The sequence below is a fragment of the Lepidochelys olivacea genome, assembly GCF_965140295.1.
Source record: "Lepidochelys olivacea isolate rLepOli2 genome assembly, chromosome: 2".
In the NCBI taxonomy this organism is placed as follows: Eukaryota; Metazoa; Chordata; order Testudines; family Cheloniidae; genus Lepidochelys; species Lepidochelys olivacea.
Window position 1 is genome coordinate 180,149,049 of NC_140412.1, and position 26,135 is coordinate 180,175,183.

General features: G+C 41.3%; 1 protein-coding gene across 1 annotated transcript in view; it reads left to right on the forward strand.

The window, feature by feature from the left end:
• Positions 1 to 13,759, forward strand: part of LOC311516724 (immunoglobulin kappa light chain-like) — a gene marked incomplete at both ends in the record, with an annotated part of 74,241 nt that extends 60,482 nt beyond the window's left edge. The window contains 4 exons of the mRNA XM_084621072.1: positions 1,025 to 1,070; positions 10,855 to 11,160; positions 12,330 to 12,401; positions 13,617 to 13,759. Coding sequence (XP_084477198.1) covers positions 1,025 to 1,070; positions 10,855 to 11,160; positions 12,330 to 12,401; positions 13,617 to 13,759 — 567 coding nt within the window. The remainder of the gene's footprint in view (positions 1 to 1,024; positions 1,071 to 10,854; positions 11,161 to 12,329; positions 12,402 to 13,616) is intronic.
• Positions 13,760 to 26,135: the final 12,376 nt, after the last annotated feature.

Consider the following 26,135-nt stretch of genomic DNA (forward strand, 5'->3'; position numbering starts at 1 on the left):
ATATTCCCAATAAACTCTTGGGTAGTAGACAAGCCCTTTGACACAACCACCTGTACATTTGGGAGGAACCACTCACTGTATGTTCCTTTTCTATTTTTCATACCCACTGTCAGTTACTTCCCAGAATCATTCTGCACGTTAGTGCGGTGGGGGTGGCCGTGTCTGCATCTGTGAGAGAGATCAAAAACTCTGGGTAGTTCCCTTCCAATTGCTAGAGTGTCATCCACCCCTTTTGTCTGAAATGAGGTGGGCTCTCTCAGATGTTATCTCTGTTCCGCTTTAAAATGTCTGTGTGCAGAGGAAAATATTTTCCCCGCCCCAGTAGCCATTTAAAATGATACCAGTAAATTGGTAACCCACAAACTACAACAATCCCAACATACAGAAAAATATGTATCTGGGGTACAGGCTCCCAGCTGCAGTCTATGGAGCTCTTTGTGCTGGTCTGTAGAGAGCTGGCTGATCACATAATGCTGGTTCCTCCTCATTACCATCCATTGAATTTCAGTAATACAGCTAAGAATGAAATTCTCTCAAGGTATTATTTTTCCACGTAAGCAATTGCTACAGAGATGTGATGTGATTGCAGATGAGAGAGGGAGGAGGTGGTCAATACTATTAGGAATGGGAGAGGGGTTGTAGGCCATGAGACAGTCTCTCTTTTAATATGTGGACCAAACAGTGAAAATGTTTGAGAAGGGCCTGATCCAACAGTCTATTTACAACATTAAAATCAAATGGAAGCTGTCATCTAGTTGCCATTTTAAGGAGTGAGGATTCATTAACAGAAAGCTGCAAGGAAATGCATATAGAGTCACTGGGAAGAGAATTTATGTATCAGCTTTATGAGGACACAAAAATGTGAATTCATTAAATTCTCCAAGCAGTCAAGGAACCAGGAATAATTCATTAGAAGTATTTTCCCAGCAACCAATCAGAATGCATGGTTATTTGAGCAAGGACACAACAGCATAAGTAAAGTACCACAACTTCTTGTAAAATGAAAAGTCAATGTGATACTTCAAGCTGGATCAAGTACTTTGGCACAGGAACCAAACTAGTTGTTTCGGGTAAGTATTTTTATTCTTGGTTGTTTTTCCTTTGGTAAATAGAATCAAGGGACAAAAAAATTGGACTGAATAAATTAATATTAAACAAGGAATTTGCACATAATCCATGTATTGCTCTTGACCTGAGTATGGAACTCCCACGTAAACCAATGGGTTCGCTGAGGGCAGTATATGATCCTAATGAGTAAAGTGAATACAAGAGTAAAAGGCTGGAATATTTACTCAATAGCTGTTAAGAATCGGGAAGGAGGGAAATGTAGAGTTTTACATTTAAAATATTGGGCTAAGTTCGTTTCTCGTGCAACTCCATTGAAAGAGTCCAAATGCCAGCAAGTGTAAAATTCACAGCACAGGTTTCAATTTAGCAGGTGTGGGATTCTTAAAAAGTTTGTTATTGTTAGGACTATATCAGTGTACAATGATTAACGGAGGAAAATTGCCTGAGGTGCAACAGTCTTCAGGTTCTCAGTAAGTGGTTTTACTGAAAGTATCTTTTCCCTTTTGTGTATAATATTCTTTATCAGATTAAAGCTACAGAAACAGTCCAATCAATAATATAAGTGCTAGTTTATGTTCAGTACACAACAGTATTTATAATGACATTGTCAAGGAGATGTCATTTTCTAAACTATATGTTAAGAGCATGTTGAAATGTAAAATGAAGTACAGAGATTGTGATTTGACAAAGGGCAGAGAGGGAGAGCCAGAAAAAAAGGCAAATCTCCTGAGTCCCACTCTGGTGCTTTAATCACAAGATCACCCTTCCTATCCAGGCACATTGGAGATCACAGGACTAAATCCTGCTCATCCACTGAAATTAATGAAAGTGTGTGGTAACCAGGAATTCACCCCACTCCATTTGCCCTGCTGTGATATATGTCAAGGAGAAAAACATTTTTGGTAGAAGAAGGCACAGGAATTTAACACTCACACAATTAAGTGGCCGACAGCAAGCCTTGTTTAGATTGTGGGCACTCAATTAAAAATATGAACTTCAGAATTTTAGTATGATAAAATTCATAACTTGATAATTCATTTGTTTTTGTATAGGATTTCAATGATTTGAATATAGAGTAAAGTTCTTTGGCTCGGGCACCAAGTCGGTGATTTCAAGTAAGTTTCTCAAGATGTTTTCCATGCTCGTTATCCAGGACAAAATCAAGTTATTCATAAATATACTGGGTGAAATCCTGCTTCCACTAAAGGCAAGGGCAAAACTCTAATTGATTTCACTGGGGTCAGAATATCACCCATAGTAGTCTCTCTAATTCAGAATGAACCAGTTACACTTGCGTAATCAATGAGAATGATGTAAACTGCTTGGAGAACTTGTTTAGTATTGTCACACTGTGAGATGATTATGCAAAAATATTCTGAAGTGGAACCACCCAATGTTAGCAGTAAATGTGAAATGTAGAACTTATGGTTTTTATACAATACCGTATATTTAGCACCCCATCATATGAGTTGTTGAGCTTCTTTAATGATCATTCATTTAAATAGGAGTTGAGGATGGTCAGCACTTGGAGGATCTGGCCATTAGGTAGCATTAAAAGGTACCTTTATATTCGTAATAACTTAATGCAATTGTGTTTTCTTTCCTAAAAAAAGCTCCAGTTCAGGAAGGCACTTAAGCATGTTTCCATTCATATTCAGCAATGTATTTAAGCAGGCACTTAATTAAAGGCCAAACCAAGGCCAAAATGCAGTAAATCTTGTTTATTTTTTACATAAACACAAGGCATACATGATAGAGTAATCCTTTTAATGAAATACGATAATTGATCCATAATATGATTCTCAATTTTTTAAAGATGATTTCCAATTATTAAAATGTTTTATCCATGTTTGGATTTAATGGGATTGAAAGAATTCTGGGTCTTTAATTAAGCTTATTCTTCCCTCTAGATACTGCTAAATCGACCTTGCTGGGTGCCTAGTCCCTGAGACAAACAAATATTTCTGACGAGCAAATGTTTTCTGTTGGGGAATATTTCTGTTTACACCAAATGGCAGAAGTTAGCCAAAATAATTGTCATGAATATACCTAATTTAAGAGCTATATTCTACCCTCAATCTATCTTTATCATTAGGAGCACAATGGTGGAATGGTGGCAATATGCAGGTGAGCATGTGGACCCTAATGTAAAAAGTAATTTGTTCCTTTCCACAATTTATTTGACATGCCCAATCTTAACCATGTTTTATCAGATTTATTTTAGGGGCAGATTTTCAATGGCACGCAGGTGCCCAGGAACAATAGTTAGATGTCTAAGTGTCTTTTACCCATTTGAAAATTGCCTCCACAGTTTTCACATTATTTTACATGCACTCTCCTTATTTACAAAAAGAAAAGGAGTACTTGTGGCACCTTAGAGACTAACAAATTTATCTGATCATAAGCTCTCGTGAGCTACAGCTCACTTCATCGGATGAAGTTGCATCCGATGAAGTGAGCTGTAGCTCACGAAAGCATATGATCAAATAAATTTGTTAGTCTCTAAGGTACCACAAGAACTCCTTTTCTTTTTGCGAATACAGACTAATACGGGTGCTACTCTGAAACCTCTCCTTATTTACTATTTTATTGCAAGGCCAGAAAGCAATTTAAATAGTAAATCGGATTTTTTTTTAAAGCTACAACTACTGGTTCGTCAATATAAAGATACTAGATCTGTACAGTATTTTGCAAAGGATTTGCTCACTGTGATACTTCTAGTGGCTATATTTTCAAAGTATTTGGCTCTGGTACCAAGGTCATTGTAACAGGTAAGTTATGTGGTAATTACAGTAATGCAAAGATAAAGAGGCTTATTGTGATCATTAAAAATATTTTTATCATAGGTAAGGTCAACAATTGTACGCTTGATCTTGTGAAGTAGTGAGCACTTAATATGAGCACTTAAAATACCATCAGTTCCTGTAGACTTCAGTGCAAGTTAGGGTTGTTAGCACTTCGTAGGATCTGATCCCAAATACATCAACTTTTCAAACCCAGAGCAAACCTGCAATTTTTACTGATAAATTTAAAGTAGATTTTTTCAAGTTAATTAATATTTCTAAAGATCAGCTGTTAAATGTCATTTTTCAGAGTATGTGCCGCCATAAGGATGCTGGTCCTTGGTCCAATTGCAAAAATGTATCTTAGCTTTGATATTACTCAAATTCTTTAACATGCATAAAATTAAACAACTCTGAAAGAAGCAACATCATGCTTCTCAATTAAAACAAAAGAAGCAATCTCTGAAGTAGTCAGTATCTTCATAGCTGAATTCTTGCAGTTACACCAGTATAAGCAAAATAATTCGGCCCAAGAGATTATGGTCTTGTGTGAAGTACCTTGGCATTACAGGCAAACTGACGCTTCCAAGTATTCTTAATAGTGTTTCACAATATATACTTGGGGTCTGAGTCTTCTTTGCCTTTCTCTTGTAAGCCATTTACGCTCATGAAAAGTCAATGGGAAATGCTACCATTCTGATTAAGTTGCATGTTACACCCAGTTTGCATTGGCATAACTGACTGCACAAACACAGGACAAAGGAAAATCAGGTCCTTACTCTCTCAGAATCATGCTCTGCACATTTATATAAATCAGCTAGAACGGTCAGTCTATTTTAAAGCTCAATTCACAATCAAGTTTACCTTAGTACCCCCTAGTTATCCTGGTGATGTGGGACAGGGTCATTTAAGTTGAACATATTCTAGCATCTGTGCTCAAAGCACATAGTTCACTAGTCATGGTGTATCAACTTAAATTATATAAAAAAAACCAAAACCTTACAATTATATTGTCTACGATGGAGCCTGGATTTCATCCTAATTTTTTTCTCTCTTGTTAAGCTCGTAGGGGCAGGTGAAAGGTTTGGGAGAAAGAATGTGCACTGAAATCAAGAGAGCCAATATTTGTGAATATTGTGTATGTGATTACCCAATTAAAATAAATACATGGTCATAATTAATTCTAAAAATATCAGTTCAGGATCAGCATGTTGCTTTAAGTGAATATTGTATGGTATTAAGAATGTAGATACAATTTGGTTAGCATTATAGTTTACAATGGACAGTTTTCCTAAATCCTCTTACCTATATAAGATCCTGCACTCTTTGACAGGCAAAACTTCCATAGCTTTACCAGCTGTTTTGACTGTGTAAGGAATGGAGAACCATGTCTGTGATATGTGTAGATTATTTATTACAGCATGAAGAGCTAAGATTGCTCACTTGATTTATCAGTGTATTAAACTTGTAGGATACAATAAAATATTTTAGTAACAAAATATCTTCTCAAAGAGAAATATCAAATATTGTCTAAGTAAGTTCTTGAAAAAAAAAACACCTAAGATCAGGGAGAAATTCAGACCCTTGCACAATTCTAAGTAATGTTCAAATGAAATTGTGGCCATTTGTGCGCAGGGCTGAATTTGACTCCACAGAACTCAATGACAATGACTTTGGGGCCAGGATTTTACCCATGTTGTATAACCGTACTTCTTAGCAGGGACAAAATTATTCACAAGTATACTGAAGAAGCAGAAATTGCTTTTAAAGTCATATGTAGTTAGCAGACCTGATTTTGCTCTCACACTAGTTATTCCTCTTTTTAAACTGACTTCCTCCATTTATTCATTCAAAATGGAGCTACTCCAGATTTACACCAGTGTAAGTGAAAACAGGGTCAGGACCTACCAGAATTCTTCAGAATTCTTGCTTCGTGGAATAGATGAGTAAAAAGATTTGGAAACAGAACCAAGCTTGGCGCTGTCATAAGCATGACATAGGAATAATTGTGCTTCTCTTATTGTATCCATTGAAGTGCATCTAGTCATCACTGAAGACGTTAACATTAAAATGATATAACTGGATTCTTCTGAACGTAATATTCTAGAAAAAACCTGGTACTAATGGCAGGCTCAGTGCAGAAGCCAAAGACTGAATTGAATGTGGAGACTAAACTGCCCCCTCTCATCTCTAGAGGTTGTCCTTCCAGGACAAAACTGACATGGCTCGATGGGATGGTGTGAAGAAGTTTCCCCTGTCCCTGCCTGTGTTGTATCTATTCCATGAAGAAGGGATTCAGTCTACAATGCTATCTGACAACTTTCACAAGTACTTAGTCATTTTATTTAAAATAAGAAAAAAAAATTCACCAAAACTTTACGTTAAGTTTTGTGAAAGAAATAAATGCAAAAATATTATTGATGGATTATTATTGATCCATTATATGATGGAATTTACTTGGGATTTGGCAAAACAGAGTGCATTAAGAACAGAGTGATCAGTGCAGATTAGTTATAAAGTACAAAGGAGCTACTATTACTGATATTTTTTTGATAAGATTCTCAAGTAGTCTAAGGTTTTTTAAAGTGGTTTGCTGCCTTTTGAAACAATTCTAGGAATTGATTTTTGACATTACCAACTGAATATAACAAACTCTTTATAGAAAAATATATAAAAGTATCTGATCCAAACCCCACTGGCCCTAAAAGACCAAATCCAAATTTATGGCAGAAAGTGATGTGCAGTTGTGAGCAAAGAATATTCAGAGGACAGGTGTCCACCTGAAAAAAACTTTATCACGATAGGCACTGTTGCTGCCACTTTTAGCAGAAATACCAAGAATTTAAGGGATATTAAGAATAATTTACCATCTCATCCTTTAAAGGTGACCTTTGCAAACAGATTTCAAATGCATTGTTAGGACCAGGTGAGAAATCCAGCATGAAATAAAAGATTCTCCAGTAATGGTCAAAAATCACCCATCACAATTTACAACAACATTATTAAGAACGGGACAGCACACTGTAGAATGCTGTAGTATTTTCAATATAGGTAGTTTCCAGTGCTGTCAATATGGCACCTTTCACAAGCACTAAATTCACTTTAGTTTGGGGGTGTCAGAGGAATACAGGATCAAGCATTTGCCATTTTGTAAGGAAAAGCCATTTAAATCACAAGTCTCGTATATTAAAGTGATTCTATCAACTTCTGTTCACAATTACACATCAAATTATATGAAGCTATATTGGGCCATATGGAAGCTCTGTGGGCCAGATCCTCAGTGGAGCGCCTTTGATTTCCAGCAGCTGAAGATCTGGCCCACGAGTTTTTGCAAAGCACATGAACACAGTGACAACAGTTATATCAAAGTCTTCGGATCTGGCACAAAGCTCATTGTTTCAAGTAAGTTCTATGGTAGCGTAGAGAAAATGTTACTTGTGATAATATAAAATTAGAGACTGCAGAGCACAATTTATTCAAAAAGGATAACAGACAATGGAAACGTGTTATGCAATCTACAGTAGAAGAATGAATGTCTTTACTATCTAAATGTGAGGTTAATGTACAGAATTCAGAGTAAAACAGATGAATGATCACATTGACAATTATTGATATAGAGGGTTTTTTTACTAATCCTGAGTCAAAGCTGGGCTGTTCTCTTGTGTAGGGGTCAATACCCCAGACCAGGAGAACATCCATAGTTCCATCCTCTGTGGGGGGGGCAAGCCAAAGAGACTATACTAGGGTACCCCTGTGCACCAAAGAACTGTGGGGATCAGGGATAGGTGAGTGGTGAGGGCATGGAATGGCTAGTGGGTCTGTGACTAGTGAGATCAACTGGCCAAAATGCCTGCTCAGTGGGTGGGCAACTGCATGGACATTACTTAAGCTCCTGGGCTATGATGCTCTCGCTAGGATGGGGGAAAGATTTAATCTTCCTGTCCAACATGTAGCTTTCTTAGAGAAACACCCTTTCCTCTGCTTAGTGTGGTGACCAGGATTTAGCCTCCCATATCACAAGTATGTATTAGTCAGGAGATGTAAGATGTTAGGAGTGAAATCCCAGCACCGTTGATGTCAATGGGAGTTTTGCAATTGACTAGGATTGAGCCCGGATTTCATCCTAATTTTTTTCCTCTCTTGTTCAGGGCGTAGGGGAAGGTGAAAGGTTAGGGAGAAAGGATGAGCACTGGAATCAAGAGAGCCAATATTTGTGAATACTGTATATGTGATTACTGACATGAGCATTTTAGATTAGTATTGTAATTTTCTATTGCACAAAATCAATTCAAATTCATACTAAAACATAAATGCCATCCCAAAAGAGTGCAGGGGTGCAGGAATAAAAAGGGTCTGATCCAGCATCAAAATTCCCTATATTTTAATAAGTATAGAATTGAGCCTGTAACATGCATTGTGAGCCCAGTCCTGAGAGGTTCTGATCTGCTACTGACTTTGATGGGAGTTGAAGCAACTCAGTACCTCAGGATCAGAGTCCCTGTCAGTTCTGGACTAATTTAGGCACACTGCATAGTACAGCGGGTTTCTTCCCCAACATATTGAAATACTGTTGTCATAAGACACGGAATTTTCCAAATTTTGCAACAATTAAATCAGTGATTGTTCTCAACAACAAACACAAGCAATATGAAGGAAGATATTCTATAGTCTGAATCAAATTCTCCTCTTATTATATCAGTACAACTCTACCGCTGCTCTGTCGAGAATTTGGCCCAACATATTTTGTAGCCTGTCTATATCAGCGAGACTCTACGCAACATGTGCTATAGAAAGTCGAACTAGGATTTCGCCCTTGTTGCATAATGTTCCATAGGGCCAGCTACATTTAGGTTGCTAAAATATGCATCTCAAAGTATCTCTCTTCTTTGTCATTGAGACTTCAATAGGAATATAACCAATCCCCAAGCCTACTGGCCTTTTACGATTCCTTTTAATTATACTGTCTTTTTTGGTCTACTTCAGTATTTATGATTTCAGGTGCTTGCACAAATTCGGGGATCAAATAATATTTTTATCCTTTCTAGTTCAGACTTTTAATAAAAATATTTTGGTTCTGTTTTATCCATTTATAGCAGGCAGCAATTTTATAAATTTCATGAAGTGATTTTTTTGCAATTTTTTTTGATCAGCTCTATTCCAAGAGTGACAAATTTAATACTGTGGCAGAATTATTTAAAAATAATTCAGGAGATACATCAGAAGTTCACTTATTGGCACTTTGCTCATCAGTTTCGGGATTTGGACACGAGCAGCAACATTCTCTCTATTCCTCAGATTTGATCACTGAGTTCTGTTGAGAGTTCCATTGTTAATAATTCTTCAGAGTCAAGATTTTCAGAAGTGGTTGACTAAAGTTATTACATGGGTGTGGGGGTCGCAAGCTGTCAACTTCCACCCCAAACCCTGCTTTACCTCCAGTATTTATAATGATGTTAAATATATAAAAAGTGTTTTTAATTGATAAGGAGGGGTTTCATTCAGAGGCTTGCTTTGTGAAAGGGGTCACCAGTTTGAGAGCCACAGCTCTATTCCTCAGCAAAGATTTGATCGCTGAGCTCTGTTGAGAGCTCCATTGTTAATAATGCTTCAGAATCAAGATTTTCAAAAGTGGTTGACTAAAGTTAGGCTCCTAAATACTTATTGGGGCATTTAAGTGGCGTGATTTTCAGAGGTGTTGAGCCTAAGCATAACGCTCCAATACATTGGCCAAATACATGAACAAAGACATTTCAGGATGCATCATCCTTGCTAATTTTAGAATTGATATTTGTCATTGAGGGATACATGTTAAGATATTTACTGTAATTTCCCAAAACAGCATTCAGCAACATTTCCCCCGAAGTTGTATCGGCCGGGTCTACAATAGAATACATCTTGTATGTTTTTATATCATTTTAAGGTGAATAATTGATTAAAAAAAATTCAAAATGGTTCCATTTCTTAGTGTGGAAAAGGCTTAAAGATTACTTTTCTAACTCTCATTTTAAAGGTGCTTACCCAGGTTCTTAAATAGTATACACAGTTAGTTCAGGGCAAATTAATCTCCTGATAGTATATTCTAGTGATTTTTAAAAAGAGGCCTTATTAAAAGTTTGTGGAATCTTTAATATCCTCCGCTTCAGATACATCTACACTGTAATAAAAATCCCGTAACACCAAGTCTCTGAGCCTGGGTCAATTGACTTGGGCTCGTGGTGCTCAGGCTTTGGTGCTAAAAACTGCGGTGCAGACATTCAGGCTCTGACTGGAGCCTGGGCTCTTAGGCCACCTCCGTTGCTGGGTTTCAGAGCTTGCGCTCCAGCTCAAGCCTAAACATCTACACTGCAATTTTTAGCAGCACAACCCCAGCCCTGCAAGTCAAAATCAGGAGACCTGGGCCAGTTGTGGTCGTGCCGCAGGTCTTTTATTGCAGTGTAGCTGTACGCTTCCTCTCATTATCACGGTGTCTTTTATACACAAATTTTGGGTAAATAAAGGGGAGATTTTCAAAGTCACAAATATTTTGAAATGAACCAGAACATAAAGATCTACTCAGCATTCATTCAACAAGTGTTTAATATATTTTGTGTTTGGAAGCTAAGTTAGTAGGCACTCTCACAGATTCTAGTGTTCCACAAAAACCTGCATTCAATTCAAGCATGTAAACTTCTGCAATTCTAACTCCCTAAAGCTCTAACTCAGAAGTGGACAATTTACTCCTATCTTCAGAATTTAATAGGCAGTAACAATATATTATAGAAATAAAGTAGTTAAAATACATTTGGCAACGAGGTATAGTTCTCATGCTGAACTCAGAGTTAAGATTGTGCGCTTGAGTGCAATTTGGAGGAATTGGATGCAAGAAATGAAATTGCTTCTCTTCCGCTTTCAAACCTGTGAATTCTTTCTTTATTGTTTCAAAAGCAAAGTATGCAAAGTATAATGCAATTCTGAATTTACTTAATTCCTAACAAATACATTTCTCTCTCCAAAATGAATCCAGACATACAAGCAAAATTCAATTCCAGGAAGATACAGGTCCTGCCTCCTTCTTCTGAACAAGATGGGAAAGTATCATACATGTGCCTCATTCAGGATTTTTACCCAAATGTTATTAAGGTGACTTGGGAAGACGACAAGAAGAATGCAGAAGAAAATGCAGTGCATGAGGAAATTTGGGACCCTGATGCCAATCAACAATCATACTCAATAAGCAGCTGGCTGACCGTAGATAAAAATAGCAACAAGAATTATCGTTGCAAATATCAACATGAAAGCAAAGAAGGTTCTCGCCCAATTGAATCTCCAGGTATATACTATATTATTAAAACTAGTTCTAGACATATTTAGAGAGTTCACTGTTTCTTTACAATAAAAGAATAAAATCTATTACTGTTCCTAAAAGCATTTGCGCTCTCCATAAGCTGAAGCTTCTCCATCAAAAGCTCAGTTTTGGCTCCTCTCCCCCAGTTTAAAATCTTTCTATAATGAATGAAAATGCTGGCTGAGATCCTCAGCTAGTGCAAAACAGCAAAACTCCACTGAAGTGAATGAAGCTCTGTAGATTTACACCAGCCACGGACCTGGCCTACAGTGTTTGGTTTTGAACAAGGGATACATATTGCAACAAAAGTAATAACACACACAGCACCTAGCTTATTAAAACAGACCAGAAGAATTACACAAAACAAAATCAAAAACATAATCCCTTTTCTCTTGAATTAAGAGAAGTAATTTCTGTTTGGTTCTTATCTGAGATACAATAAATTAATTGCAGCAGATAAAAATGTCTCTCTTTCAAACGTAATGGAAAAGAGGGGTTTATTGACCATCCCCCTCTTGCACATCAAAAATACCTAAGAGATGGGTCTTAGACTGTATCCTCATCAGGATTATTTTCTTCTGTCTCTTGTACAGCTAATAGGCAACATTACCACTACCCAGAATGCCAACAATCTCAGGCTGCCTCAAGCTCGAGACAAAATCAGGCGGCCAGGTTTTTATCCCCCTAGTATACATACACATTGCAAAGGGGCAAACTCAACTGAGTAATTTGGCGGGACAAAATGCATCTGGCTCGACATAAACAAAAACTTGCATACACAGAAAAGCCAATGTGTAGACCCTACAATCAGATCTGCTAGTCCAGACTCTGGCTCCCATGCAAATGCCAAAGATTTCAAGCAGGCTCCTAACAGGCACAGGGCTCTGCACTGCCTGAGCATATGCATTTTTCCCTGTTTTAGCTCTAGTTGGCTTTGCAAATCAGTTATGTGCTACTGAGCATTTATTCTGTGGATAGAATCTCGGTGCTCATTTTTTAAAATATAAACTTTCCATATTTGAGTCACTGTAGTTATAATACTTTCACCATCTTTCTCTTTGAACTTCTATCAAGAAAAGTATGCCTTCATTTTCAACAAGAATCCCATTTGACAATTAAAGTCCTCTTTACATGTTATGCTTTTATCCTTTCAGACACCCCCGTAGTGTCTCAAACCACAGAAGGTTGTATCAACAAACCTGAAAACGGCACCACGCTTTCCACAGGTAATTCTGTCCCAATTCTCATTTTCTATACAATACAGTTAAGAATTAAGCACCATTTGACATGGTTAAGACAAAAATGAAAATAGTCTCTCTTTTTAAAATGTCCAAACATAATTACTCTAGATGTGGAACACTGCTGTAAGCATAGGCCCCGACTCTGCGGGTGCTCCGGGGCTGGAGCACCCATGGACAAAAAATAGTGGGTGCTGAGTGCCCACCAGCCACCTGCCGATCAGCTGTTTGGTGGGCCCAGCCAATCAGCTGCTTGGCAGCAGGTGGGAGGCATTGGGGGGAGGGGCCGGAGAAGGGGGGAGGTAGAGGTGGGGTGAGGGCAGGGTGCGCTCAGGGGAGGGGGCAGATCATGGGGGGAAGAGGTAGGGTAGATGCTGGGCCATGGGGAAGGGGGAAGAGCAGGGAGGAGAAGAGGCGGAGCCAGGGTAGGACCTTAGGGGAAGCAGTGAAGTGGGGTGGAGCACCCACCGGGAAAGGAGAAAGTCGGCACCTGTCGCTGTAAGTTAACATCTGCTGTGGGTTACCAAAAGGGTCCAAAACCTAATCCCCACGGCAGCTCAGGTTACATACTGTAGAAGTCCTGCTGAAATATATGTTTTGGTGGGATTTGTTATTCTTTGTTAACATGCCTCATGGGTCATTGTTCTTTAAAGTACATGTGCCACTGGTCCTTAATCTAATATTTAACATGTTAAATTACAAAAAGTATTCAAAGCCAAACTTTTCAAATGGGGCGTAAAGGTGCTGAAAGCTTGAAGACCCAACTGATTTCAGTGTAATTTCGGTACTTCTGAAAATCAGACCACTTGATTGATCAGCTGCTTAGATGCAGACTCAGAACAAACGGAGGCACCCAGGTCTGAAAATTTTGGCATAAAATCGTGGCAACAGCCTATTTATAAGAAGCACTAGCATTCTGCTTACTCCTTAGCAGACACCAACGATGCCAGCACTGAGAGTGCCTCTTTGTTTCTCTCAGCTCTACCATACCATGGGAAGGTCTGATCAGAACGTAGACCTCTTTAGAGGACACAATCAGATATTGATTTATGCATAGTCTGATTAGGTGGTATAATTACGGCAATCAAATACCATGTATACCTTACGCTATCACACATGGTTTTATAGTTATTTTTCTTTGTGGCTATAGAATATGCAACATTAACCACTTGTTGTTCTTCTTGTTGTTGTATTTTGTTGTAGATATTACAGACAGTTTCATGCACAGGACGGCATATTTAATATACATCGTCCTACTCCTGAAAAGCACTATGTACTACGTCATCGTACTCTTCTTCATATACAGAATGCAAAGTCCAATCAAGCACCGGGGAAAGAAACCTTAAACTTCTCCTTACAACTTCCAACGTCAGCATTTGTGTCTGAAATTTACTTTCCTTTGCCATAAGCCTGTCATAAGAAACACCTTGCTCCAAATATTAAGACATGCATTTCAATTTGATTTGGTTGGCTATTTCTCTAATTAGCACAGATGGCTTCATAGAATCATAGAATCATAGAATATCAGGGTTGGAAGGGACCCCAGAAGGTCATCTAGTCCAACCCCCTGCTCGAAGCAGGACCAATTCCCAGTTAAATCATCCCAGCCAGGGCTTTGTCAAGCCTGACCTTAAAAACCTCTAAGGAAAGAGATTCTCCCACCTCCCTAGGTAACGCATTCCAGTGTTTCACCACCCTCTTAGTGAAAAAGTTTTTCCTAATATCCAATCTAAACCTCCCCCACTGCAACTTGAGACCATTACTCCTCGTTCTGTCATCTGCTACCATGGAGAAGAGTCTAGAGCCATCCTCTTTGGAACCCCCTTTCAGGTAGTTGAAAGCAGCTATCAAATCCCCCCTCATTCTTCTCTTCTGCAGGCTAAACAATCCCAGCTCCCTCAGCCTCTCCTCATAACTCATGTGTTCCAGACCCCTAATCATTTTTGTTGCCCTTCGCTGAACTCTTTCCAATTTATCCACATCCTTCTTGTAGTGTGGGGCCCAGAACTGGACACAGTACTCCAGATGAAGCCTCACCAATGTCGAATAGAGGGGGACGATCACGTCCCTCGATCTGCTCGCTATGCCCCTACTTATACATCCCAAAATGCCATTGGCCTTCTTGGCAACAAGGGCACACTGCTGACTCATATCCAGCTTCTCGTCCACTGTCACCCCTAGGTCCTTTTCCGCAGAACTGCTGCCTAGCCATTCGGTCCCTAGTCTGTAGCGGTGCATTGGATTCTTCCGTCCTAAGTGCAGGACCCTGCACTTATCCTTATTGAACCTCATCAGATTTCTTTTGGCCCAATCCTCCAATTTGTCTAGATCCTTCTGTATCCTATCCTTCCCCTCCAGCGTATCTACCACTCCTCCCAGTTTAGTATCATCCGCAAATTTGCTGAGAGTGAAATCCACACCATCCTCCAGATCATTTACGAAGATATTGAACAAAACCAGCCCCAGGACTGACCCTTCGGGCACTCCACTTGATACCGGCTGCCAACAAGACATGGAGCCATTGATCACTACCCGTTGAGCCCGACAATCTAGCCAGCTTTCTACCCACCTTATAGTGCATTCCTCCAGCCCATACTTCCTTAACTTGCTGACAAGAATACTGTGGGAGACTGTGTCAAAAGCTTTGCTAAAGTCAAGAAACAATACATCCACTGCTTTCCCTTCATCCACAGAACCAGTAATCTCATCATAAAAGGCGATTAGATTAGTCAGGCATGACCTCCCCTTGGTGAATCTGCTTGAGAGTGAAGAGTTTTATATGTGACCATATTTCCTATTTTATTATTTTAATTTTGTAACTGTGGAACTTCAAGGGCTGAGGCTACACTCCTTGATTTCAATAGGAATTTTGCATCACAAAGTAGTGCAGAACCAGTCTCTTAGGCCCTTATCCTGCAAAGAACTTTTTGGTTGTGGAAAGGCCAACTGCATTCAGTAAAGTCAATGGGAAAACTCGTCCCATAAATATTTGCACGTGTGGAGTATTAATCTAGAACTTAAATTTATTTGTTATTTCTTTCTACTAAGTACACTTATTTGCTTTATAAAACAAAAACAGGCTTCTGAAATATGACTAATATTTTTAACTGAAACATTAATCGATTTTAAATAAAATTCAGCATTGCAGAATTCTGTCCAGTATTTATTTCTTTCAAGGAAATCAATTCTAGGAACTGCAAGGGAGGATTCCATAGTGGTCAGAGACCCATTTCTTTCATCCCCTGCACCCAACCATGTAACATATTTATCTAGCTTTTACCACAGTAGTATCTGAATGCCTCACAATCTCTAATGCATTTATCCACACAACACTGCTGTGAGATAAGGAAGCAATATTATGCCGATATTACAGATGGAGAACTGAAATCTGTAGAGACTAAGTGACTTGCCCAAAGCCACATGGAAAGCCTGTGGCAGAAGACAGAATTAAACCCGTGTCTCCCAGGTCCCAGGCTAGCACTAAGCACTAGACCATGCCTCCTCCCTTCAGCCCCAAACCTGTCTCTGTCCCCCTCTCATATCCTGGTCTCTCATATCCACCCCACCCCTTCAGCTCCTATCCTCCCCCACATCCATGCCTATACACACCAATATGCCTCCCTCTGCCGCTCCCTCTAGTCTGATCCACCACCCGTTAACTCCAGTCCAATTCCTCCTCTGCTGGCCCTAGTGTCCCCTCCTCACCGCACTGTTTCCTGTACCCCACTGCTTCCCCCCACTTCTGCCAACCATTCCCCCCTCTCACTCTCCTTCTTCTCACACTCTGGCTCCTGCACCTGTCTCTCCCTGTGTAACCCCCCCCACACACACACACTCCTCACCCCTCTGCATTCTCAGTCAGGCTGCTTCCTCCTTCTCCTCCTCCTGATCCCCTGGGTGCTAGCAGCGGGGGTGGGGAGGCACTGATCACACAGAAGAGAGCGGGTCCTTGCTCTCACATCTGGTGCTAAAGTGGCCTGCAGCAGCAACAGTGTTGTCAGCCTCAAAACTTGAGGTTTTGGCAAACACGTGTGAAAAGTAGCCCCCAAAATCACTGAGGCTGGTGACACTGCTCCTTCCACACTCCCCCTCCCCAAGCAGTAACACTCTTCCCCTCCTCCCCACAGCACTCCAGTACATAAGTCCCAACCTTTCCAGTGGCTAAACTGGGCGGTGGAGATGGAGGGGGCCGATGAGCCAAACCTAAGTAGTGCCATGACCCCATGCGCTAGGTCACGATGCCACTTGGTGGGGGGCCTGTGGCAAACAGGGGACTGTGGGGGTCAAAGGGCAGTCACGCAAACGCCAAGATTTGGGGAGTTCTGGGAATATCGTCGCATCCCCGCCCCCGCAGTAACCCCCAAGGGATGTACACACACAGGCTGCTGTTCTCCCTGGCTCCTCCCTGTACCTGTGGCTGCAGCATCCCCTTCTCACACTGCTCACTCCACTGCCTGCCTGGCTCTCTGTTGCCTGGTCACCCCACCTTCCACCTCCTCCTCGTCTGCACACGTATTGAAAGCAAACAAACGTGGTGGCTCAGGACACAGCTGTGTCACGCTTGTCACCACTGTCATGGACGCGAGAACTTTTGCTGTTATATGACCCTGCCCTGGTGCCACGCATAAATTTGCCAGGATAAAATCGTGCCTGGAATCATGGCAGTGGCTATGGGCAGGCGGCCGTTCCCCTGGCTCTGCCCCTGAGACTCCACGCCACCCACCATTGCCTGTGCAAAACGGACCTCACAATGAGGCCTCAACTCACGGCTCCTGTGCCGGCTCAGGCCCGGCTGCTTTCCGTGAGCCAGCTGCAAACACCAGGCCTGGCCCCGCCCTGGACTCTACCTGCAGCCATTCCCCCCATACCACAGAGAGGAGGCACCGTTGGGACTGGGGGCTGCAGCTACTCAGCCTCTCCCCTCGCTCGCTGGTGCTGTGCTGCATGGGGGGAGGGGCACAAAGCAGCAGAGGAAATGCCACATGGGCAGGCTGACCACACGTCTGAACTGGGAGGGCGCTAGCTAGAGCGTGCTTATTGCAGATGGAGTCTTCAGGGACTGGAGCTGCCCAACTTCAAAGTGTCTCCTGACATGTGCAAACTGAGATTTTTTCAAAGGCTGATAACTTTGGCCAAACCTGGGCATTTTTCCCACCGGCATTGTAAACAACACAGGTGTAAGAATTATTTTGATGTGGGCAAAAAATGGATTTTCCTGAAATCTACTTCTACAAATGGCTGTACCATTTTGCCAAAACTAATTTTTTTAACGTCAGCCTAAAGCAGAAAGCTGGCATGGAAAGGTTCAGCCAGAACAGTTTAAGTTTGGCAAAGGTAAAAGCAACTGAAAACAGAGTCTTGCAATGGGAAGTTTCAGCCAATGTTAACTTACAGGCATCTATCTGCAGCAAGGCAACGACTCACCAGGGTGGCACCTCCTGCTGGTCATCTGGGAATTAGCTCTTTCCAGAGTATGGAGCGCCCTATGCAAGCCCCATGTCCCTCCCAGACCCCAGTGCGCTTTACCTTGGGGTGCTGCCCCAGCAGTACCCCACCACACTCTGGGTCTCCCCTCCCAGGGGAACCCCAACCCGCTAAGCCCACCTTGCCTCAGTGGCTACTGCCAGTCATCATCTAGCCCCCACTCAGTAGGGAAGACTGCAGTCTGGAATGGCCACTCATCACAGGCAAGGGGGTAGGGCCAGCTACCTCTGCGACCCCAGTACCTGCGCAGGCCTTCGCCAAGGCCTGGAGCCTGGGGGTTTACCAGGCAGGAGCTCGAGCTCCTGCTCCCCTTGCCCCAGCCCCAGCCCAGGCTCCCGCATGTTCAGCTCCCAGGCAGACAGCCCTTCTCCCTCCAGGGCTAGAGTTAGCCTTCTCTTCAGCTCCTGGCCCACAGCCCTCTTCTCAGGACCAGCTGGGCCCTAATTGATCTGGCCACAGCTGTGGCTGTTTCCCCAAACATGCTTGGTTTCCTGCTTTCACTCCTTTTCCCCAGCCACAGCCCTCTCCAGGGATGCTTTTATTCCCTGTTCTGCAGGAGTGGGGTAGCCACCCAACTACACTATCACGAAAGCGTGCCATCTATAATTAAAATGTTTGTCTATATCACGCAGCTTGAAATCCAGGCCCTGCCAGTATCTGTCTCTTACCACTTCATCCACCTACAACAAACCCATTTTTATTAAATGTAAACATCTATGTTAATGTATAATTTTGGTCACACATTTAAAATAGAAAAAGTCAGCAACAGGAGGAGGAGAGAGGATGATTCTTCTATTTCTCCTTTATTCACTGCTCCTGGGTCCTGGAATTGATGAGATTTTGACCAGTCCTTACAACCTATCAAAGAAACGATTGGTAGTCTATAGCCTTCAATGTCTTATTTTATATTGTTATTTATCGCTCATCACTGACGTGGCGGAGTGGTGATGCATTAGTGTGATCCCAGTTGGTATGAGCAAGGGTTGTCTAAGCTGCTACAAAAGGAATGGTGTTAAACAGCTTCCTTCTGACTGTTGCAAGTGTTTTGGAGGATAGGATTAAAATTCAAAAAGATCTGGAGAAACTGGAGAAATGGTCTGAAGGAAATAGGATGAAATTCAGTAAGAACAAATGCAAAGTACTCCACTGAAGAAGGAACAATCAATTGCACACATACAAAATGGGAAATAACTGTCTAGGAAGGAGTACTGTGGAAAGGGATCTCGGCTTATAGTGACTCTCAAGTTAAATATGAGTCAACAATGTAACACTGTTGCAAGAAAAGTGAATGTCATTCTTCCGCGTATTAGCAGGCGTGTGATAAGCAATTCTTCTGCTCTACTCAGTAGTGGATTAACGCATGGCCCCATGGAGCCCATGCCCAGGGCCAGGGCCAATTTGGGAGCACCTACAGGGGTGCTGGAACCTGTGTGGAACTGGGGGGCGACTGGCACCAGGATTGTGACCCCAACCTCTTCTCCTCCTCCTCTTTCTCCCAAGTCTCTGCCCCTTGCACCTCCGCACCCTTTCTTGCATGACCAAGTCACTTATCCTCTCTGGGTTTCAGTTTCTCCTGCTGTGAACAATACCTGCCTCACATAGACATTGAAGCTTAATGCACTGAAGTACATTGAAATTCTAGGATAGAAAATGCAACACCAGTGCAAGTTATTATGCACGATGACTAGACCATGGCTAAAATTCAGTTCTGCTCTCTCCAGACTTGCAAGACCAAATCATACGACAACTACCATGCTATATAATGTGTGACCATGACTTGGTATATTTGCTAGGTGGAGGGGCAACAATGGGTGTATTTTGTGAAACCTCCCGCTGTGGCACTAACGTCAGTCGAGCCCCACCAAGGACACCAAGTGCAACAGTGTTTGTGCTGGCGTTTTTATGCTGGTGTCACTTAACCCTGCTCAGAGCAGGTCTGCAAGACATGGTGGTAACAGGCCAGTGAAGGCTTTTGCCCTCACTACACCAGTTCTCCCAGGGATCACCAGGGAAGATTCACCAGCACGATTGCAATGCTGGGAGATATTCCCAATAAACTCTTGGCTAGTAGACAAGCCCTTTGACACAACCACCTGTACATTTGGGAGGAACTTCTCACTGTATGTTCCTTTTCTATTTTTCATACCCACTGTCAGTTATTTCCCAGAATTATTCTGTAAGTGAGTGAGGTGGGGGTGGCCGTGTCTGTGAGAGAGATCAAATACTCTGGTTAGTTCCCTTCCAATTGCCAGAGTGTCATCCACCCCTTTTGTCTGAAATGAGGTGGGCTTTCTCAGACGTTATCTCTGTTCTGTTCTAAAATGTCTGTGTATGTAGAGGAAAATATTTTTCCCCTCCCCAGCAGCCATGTGAGAAGATACCAGTATATTGGTAACACAAACTGCAACAATTCCAACATACAGCAAAATATATAACCAGCGTACAGGCTCCCAGCTGCAGTCCATAGACCTCTTTGTGTTCGTCTCTAGAGAGCTGTATGATCAAATAATGCTGGTTCCCTCTCATTACCATCTATTAAATTTCATTAATACAGCTAAATATGAAATTCTCTCTCAGGTATTATTTTTCCATGTAAGCAATTACTACACAGATGTGATGTGATTGCGGATGCGAGGAGGAGGAGATGGTCAATGCTATTGGGAAAGGGAGAGGGGTTGTAGTCCATGAGACATACTCTCTTTTAGTATGTGGACCACACAATGAAAATGTTTGAGAACCGCCTGATCCAACAGTCTATTTACAACATTAAAATCAAATAGAAGCCACCATCTAGTTTCCATTTTAAGGAGTGAGGATTCATTGACAGAAAAGCTGCAAGGACATGCATAAATTCTCTTTCCAGTGTTTCTATTTGTATCAGCTTTATGAGGGCACAACAATGTGAATTCATTAAATTCTCCAAGCAGTCAAGCAACCAGGAATGCTTCATTAGAAGTATTTTCCCAGCTACTGGTTAGAGTGCTTGGATATTTGAGCAAGGACACAGCTGCATAAGTAAAGCACCACAGCTTCTTGTAAAATGAAAAGTCAACGTGACACTTCAAGCTGGATCAAGTACTTTGGCACAGGAACCAAACTAGTTGTTTCGGGTAAGTATTTTTATTCTTGATTGTTTTTCTTTTGGTAAATAGAATCAAGGGAACGGACAAAAAAATTGGACCTAATAAATGAATATTAAAAAAGGAATTTGCACATAATCCATGTATTGCTCTTGACCTGGGTATGGAACTCCCACGTCCACCAATGGGTTCGCTGAGGGCACTTTATGATCCTAATGAGTAAAGTGAGTACAAGGGTAAAAGGCTGGAATATTTACTGAATAGCTGTTAAGAATCAGGAAGGAGGGAAATGGAGAAATTTAAATTTAAAATAATGTCCAAATGCCAGCAAGTGTAAAATTCACAGCACAGGTTTCAATTTAGCAGGTGTGGGATTATTAAAAAGTTTGTTATAGTTAGGACTAAATCAGTGTACGATGATTAATGAAGGAAAATTGCCGGAGGTGCAACAGTCTGCAGGTTCTCAGAAAGTTGTTTTACTGAAGGTATCTTTTCCCTTTTGCGTACAATAATTTTTATCTGATTAAAGCTACAGAAACAGTCCAATCAATAATGCAAGTGCTAGTTAATGTTGAGTATATAACAGTATTTATAATCCATTGTTTAGCAAATGTCATTTTCTAAACTATACACTAAGAGCATGTTAAAATGTAAAGTGAAACACAGAGATTGTGATTTGACAAAGGGCAGATAGGGAGAGCCAGAAAAAAAGGCCAATCTCCTGAGTCTCACTCTGGTGCTTTAACCACAACACCATCCCTCCTATCCAGGCACATTGGAGATCATAGGACTAAATCCTGCTCATCCACTGAAATTAATGAAAGTGTGTGGTGACCAGGAATTCACCCCACTCAATCTTCCATGCCGAGATGTATTTCAAGGAACAAAAAACATTTTTGGTAGAAGGTGGCACAGGAATTCACAAAGTGCACAAACTCAATTTAATACTCCCACAATTAAGTCGCCGATAGCAAGCCTTGCTTAGACTGTGGACTTTGTATTTAAAATATGAACGTCAGAATTTGAATTCAGTGAAATTCATACCTAGAGGATTCATTAGTTTTTGTAGAGGATTTCAATGATGTGAGTATGGAGTAAAGTACTTTGGCTCCGGCACCAAACTGTTGATTTCAAGTAAGTTTCTCAAGATGTTTTCAAAGCATACATTTACTCTGGGTATTTACCATGCTTGTTATCCACGACAAAAGCAAGCTATTCATAAATATACTGGGTGAAATCCTGATCCCACTAAAATCAAGGGCAAAACTGCAATTGATTTCATTGGGGTCAGGATTTCACCCATTCTAGTCTCTCTAATTCAGAACGAACCAGTTACGCTTGCGTAATCAATGAGAATGATGTAAACTGTTTGGAGATCTTGTTTGGTATTGTCACACTGTGAGATCATTATGCAAAAATATTCTGAAGTGGAACCACTCATTTTTAGCAGTAAATGTGAAATGTAGAACCTATGGTTTTTGTACAATACCATGTATTTAGTACCCCGTCATATCAGTTGTTGAGCTTCTTTAATGCTCACTCATTTAAATAGGAGTTGAGGATGATCAGCACTTGGAGGATCTGGCCATTAGGTAGCACTAAAAGGTACATTTATAGTAGTAATATCTTAATGCAATTGTGTTTTCTTTCCTAAAAAAACCTCCAGTTCAGGAGGGCACTTAAGCATGTTTCCATTCGTATTCAGCAACGTATTTAAGCTTGCGCTTAATTAAAGGCCAAAACAAAGGCCAAAATGCAGTAAATCTTGTTGATTCCATATGATAATGGGGAATAAAAAGGTGTGCATTTTTTTACATAAATACAAGGTATATGTGACAGAGTAATCATTTGAATAAAATACAATAATTGATCTAATAATATAATTCTCACTTTTATTTTTAAAGATGATTTCCAATTGTTAATGTTTTAGCTATGTTTGGATTTAATGGGATTGAGAGAATTGTGTGTCTTTAATTAAGTTTATTCTTCCCTCCAGATACTGTTCACTTATTCTTCCCTCCAGATACTGTTCACTATTTTATTGCAAGGCCACAAAGCAATTTTTTTTAAAGCAACAACTACTGGTTCATCAATACAATGATACTCCAATGATACTCCTCCAGATACTGCTAAATCGTCTTTGCTGGGTGCCTGGTACCTGAGACAAACAAATATTTCTGAAGAGCAAATGTTTTCTGTTGGGGAATATTTCTGGTTACACTAAATGGCAGAAGTTAGCCAAAATTAGTCTCATGAATACGCCCAATTTAAGAGCTATATTCTACCCTCAATCTATCATTATAATTCGGAGCACCATGATGGAATGATGGCAGCATGCAGGTTTAATTTTTTTATATCAGCCTGTGGAGTCTAATTTAAAAAGTAATTTCTTCATGCTTAATCATAACCATGTTTTATCAGATTTATTTTTGGGGCAGATTTTCAATGGCACGCAGGTACCAGGAATGATAGTTAGATTGCATAGACAATCCAGGAAGTTTTTGGAAAGCGTAGGGGACAATTTCCTGGTGCAAGTGCTAGAGGAGCCAACTAGGGGGAGAGCTTTTCTTGACCTGCTGCTCACAAACCAGGAAGAATTAGTAGGGGAAGCAAAAGTGGATGGGAATCTAGGAGGCAGTGACCATGAGTTGGTTGAGTTCAGGATCCTGACACAGGGAAGAAAGGTAAGCAGGACCCTGGACCCTGGACTTCAGGAAAGCAGACTTCGACTCCCTCAGGGAACGGATGGGTAGGATCCCCTGGGGGACTAACATGAAGGGGAAAGGAGTGCAGGAGAGCTAGCTGCATTTCAAGGAATCCCTGTTGAGGTTACAGGGGCAAACCGGGGAAGTCCCGGATGACTGGAAAAAGGCTAATGTAGTGCCAATCTTTAAAAAAGGGAAGAAGGAGGATCCTGGGAACTACAGGCCAGTCAGCCTCACCTCAGTCCCTGGAAAAATCATGGAGCAGGTCCTCAAAGAATCAATCCTGAAGCACTTGCATGAGAGGAAAGTGATCAGGAACAGCCAGCATGGATTCACCAAGGGAAGGTCATGCCTGACTAATCTAATCGCTTTTTATGATGAGATTAGTGGGAAAGCAGTGGATGTATTGTTTCTTGACTTTAGCAAAGCTTTTGACACGGTCTCCCACAGTATTCTTGTCAGCAAGTTAAGGAAGTATGGGCTGGATGAATGCACTATAAGGTGGGTAGAAAGCTGGCTAGATTGTCGGGCTCAACGGGTAGTGATCAATGGCAGCCCATGTCTAGTTGGCAGCCGGTGTCAAGTGGAGTGCCCCAAGGGTCGGTCCTGGGGCCGGTTTTGTTCAATATCTTCATAAATGATCTGGAGGATGGTGTGGATTGCACTCTCAGCAAATTTGCGGATGATACTAAACTGGGAGGAGTGGTAGATACGCTGGAGGGGAGGGATAGGATACAGAGGGACCGAGACAAATTGGAGGATTGGGCCAAAAGAAATCTGATGAGGTTCAATAAGGATAAGTGCAGGGTCCTGCACTTAGGACGGAAGAATCCAATGCACCGCTACAGACTAGGGACCGAATGGCTAGGCAGCAGTTCTGCAGAAAAGGACCTAGGGGTGACAGTGGACGAGAAGCTGGATATGAGTCAGCAGTGTGCCCGTGTTGCCAAGAAGGCCAATGGCATTTTGGGATGTATAAGTAGGGGCATAGCGAGCAGATCGAGGGACGTGATCGTCCCCCTCTATTCGACATTGGTGAGGCTTCATCTGGAGTACTGTGTCCAGTTTTGGGCTCCACACTACAAGAAGGATGTGGATAAATTGGAAAGAGTCCAGCGAAGGGCAACAAAAATGATTAGGAGTCTGACAATTAATTATTGACATAGAATTTTTTTGCTCACCTTTTGTCAAAGCTGGGTTGTTCTTTTCTGTAGGGGTCAATACTCCAGACCAGGAGAACATCCACAGTTCCATCCAGTGCGGGGTGCACTCCTAGGGGACCCCTGTGCACCAAAGAACAGTGGGGATTGGGGGTAGGGGAGTGGTGAGGGCATGGAATGGCCAGTGGCTCTGTGACTAGGGAGATCAACTGGCCAAAATCCCTGCGCAGTCATTGGGGCAACTGCATGGACATTATTAAAGTTCCCAGCCTATGATGCATAAGGTAGGTTGGGGAAAAGATTTCATCTTCCCATCCATCATGTAGCTCTCCAAGAGAAACCCTCTTTATTCTCTTTAGTGTGGTAACCAAGATTTAGCCTCTCAAATCACAAGTACGTATTAGTCAGGAGACTTAAGACGTTAGGGGTGAAATCCTGGCCCTGTTGATGTCAATGAGAGTTTTGACATTGACTTGGATGGAGCCCTGAATTCATCCTATTTTTTCCTCTCTTGTTAAGAGTGTAGGAGCAGGCGAAAGGTCTGGGAGAAAAGATGTGCACTGGAAACAAGAGATACAATATTTGTGAATACTGTATAGGTCATTACTGACATGAGCATTTTAGATTAGTATTGTAATTTTCTATTCATACTAAAACATAAATGCCATCACATAAGAGTGGAGGGGTGCAGGAATAAAAGGGCCTGATTCAGCATCAAAATTCCCCATATTTTTAATAAGTGCAGGATTGAGCCTGTAACATGCATTGAGAGCCCAGTCCTGAAAGGTTCTGATCTGCCATTGAGGCTCCTCGGGATCAGAGCCCCTGTCAGTTCTTGACTTATTTAGTCACACTGCATAGTGGAACAGGTTTCTTCCCTGACATATTGAAATACTGTTGTCATAAAACAAGGAATTTTCCAAATTCAAAAACCTACATTCAATTTAAGCACGTAAATTTCTGCAATTCCAACTCCTAAAGCTGTAACCCTTAAGTGGACAGTTTACTCCCATCTTCAAAATATAATAGGCAGTAACAATATATTATAGACACAAAGTAGTTAAAATACGTTCGGCAACGAGGTATTGTTCTCATGCTAAACTCAAAGTTAAGATTGTGTGCTTGAGTGCAAGTTGGAGGAATTGGATGCAAGAAATGAAATTGCCTCTCGCTTCACTTTCCAATCTGTGTATTCTTTCTTTATGGTTTCAAAAGCAAATCATGCAATGTATAATGCAATTCTGAATTTACTTAATTCCTAACAAATAAATTTCTCTCTCCAAAATTAATCCA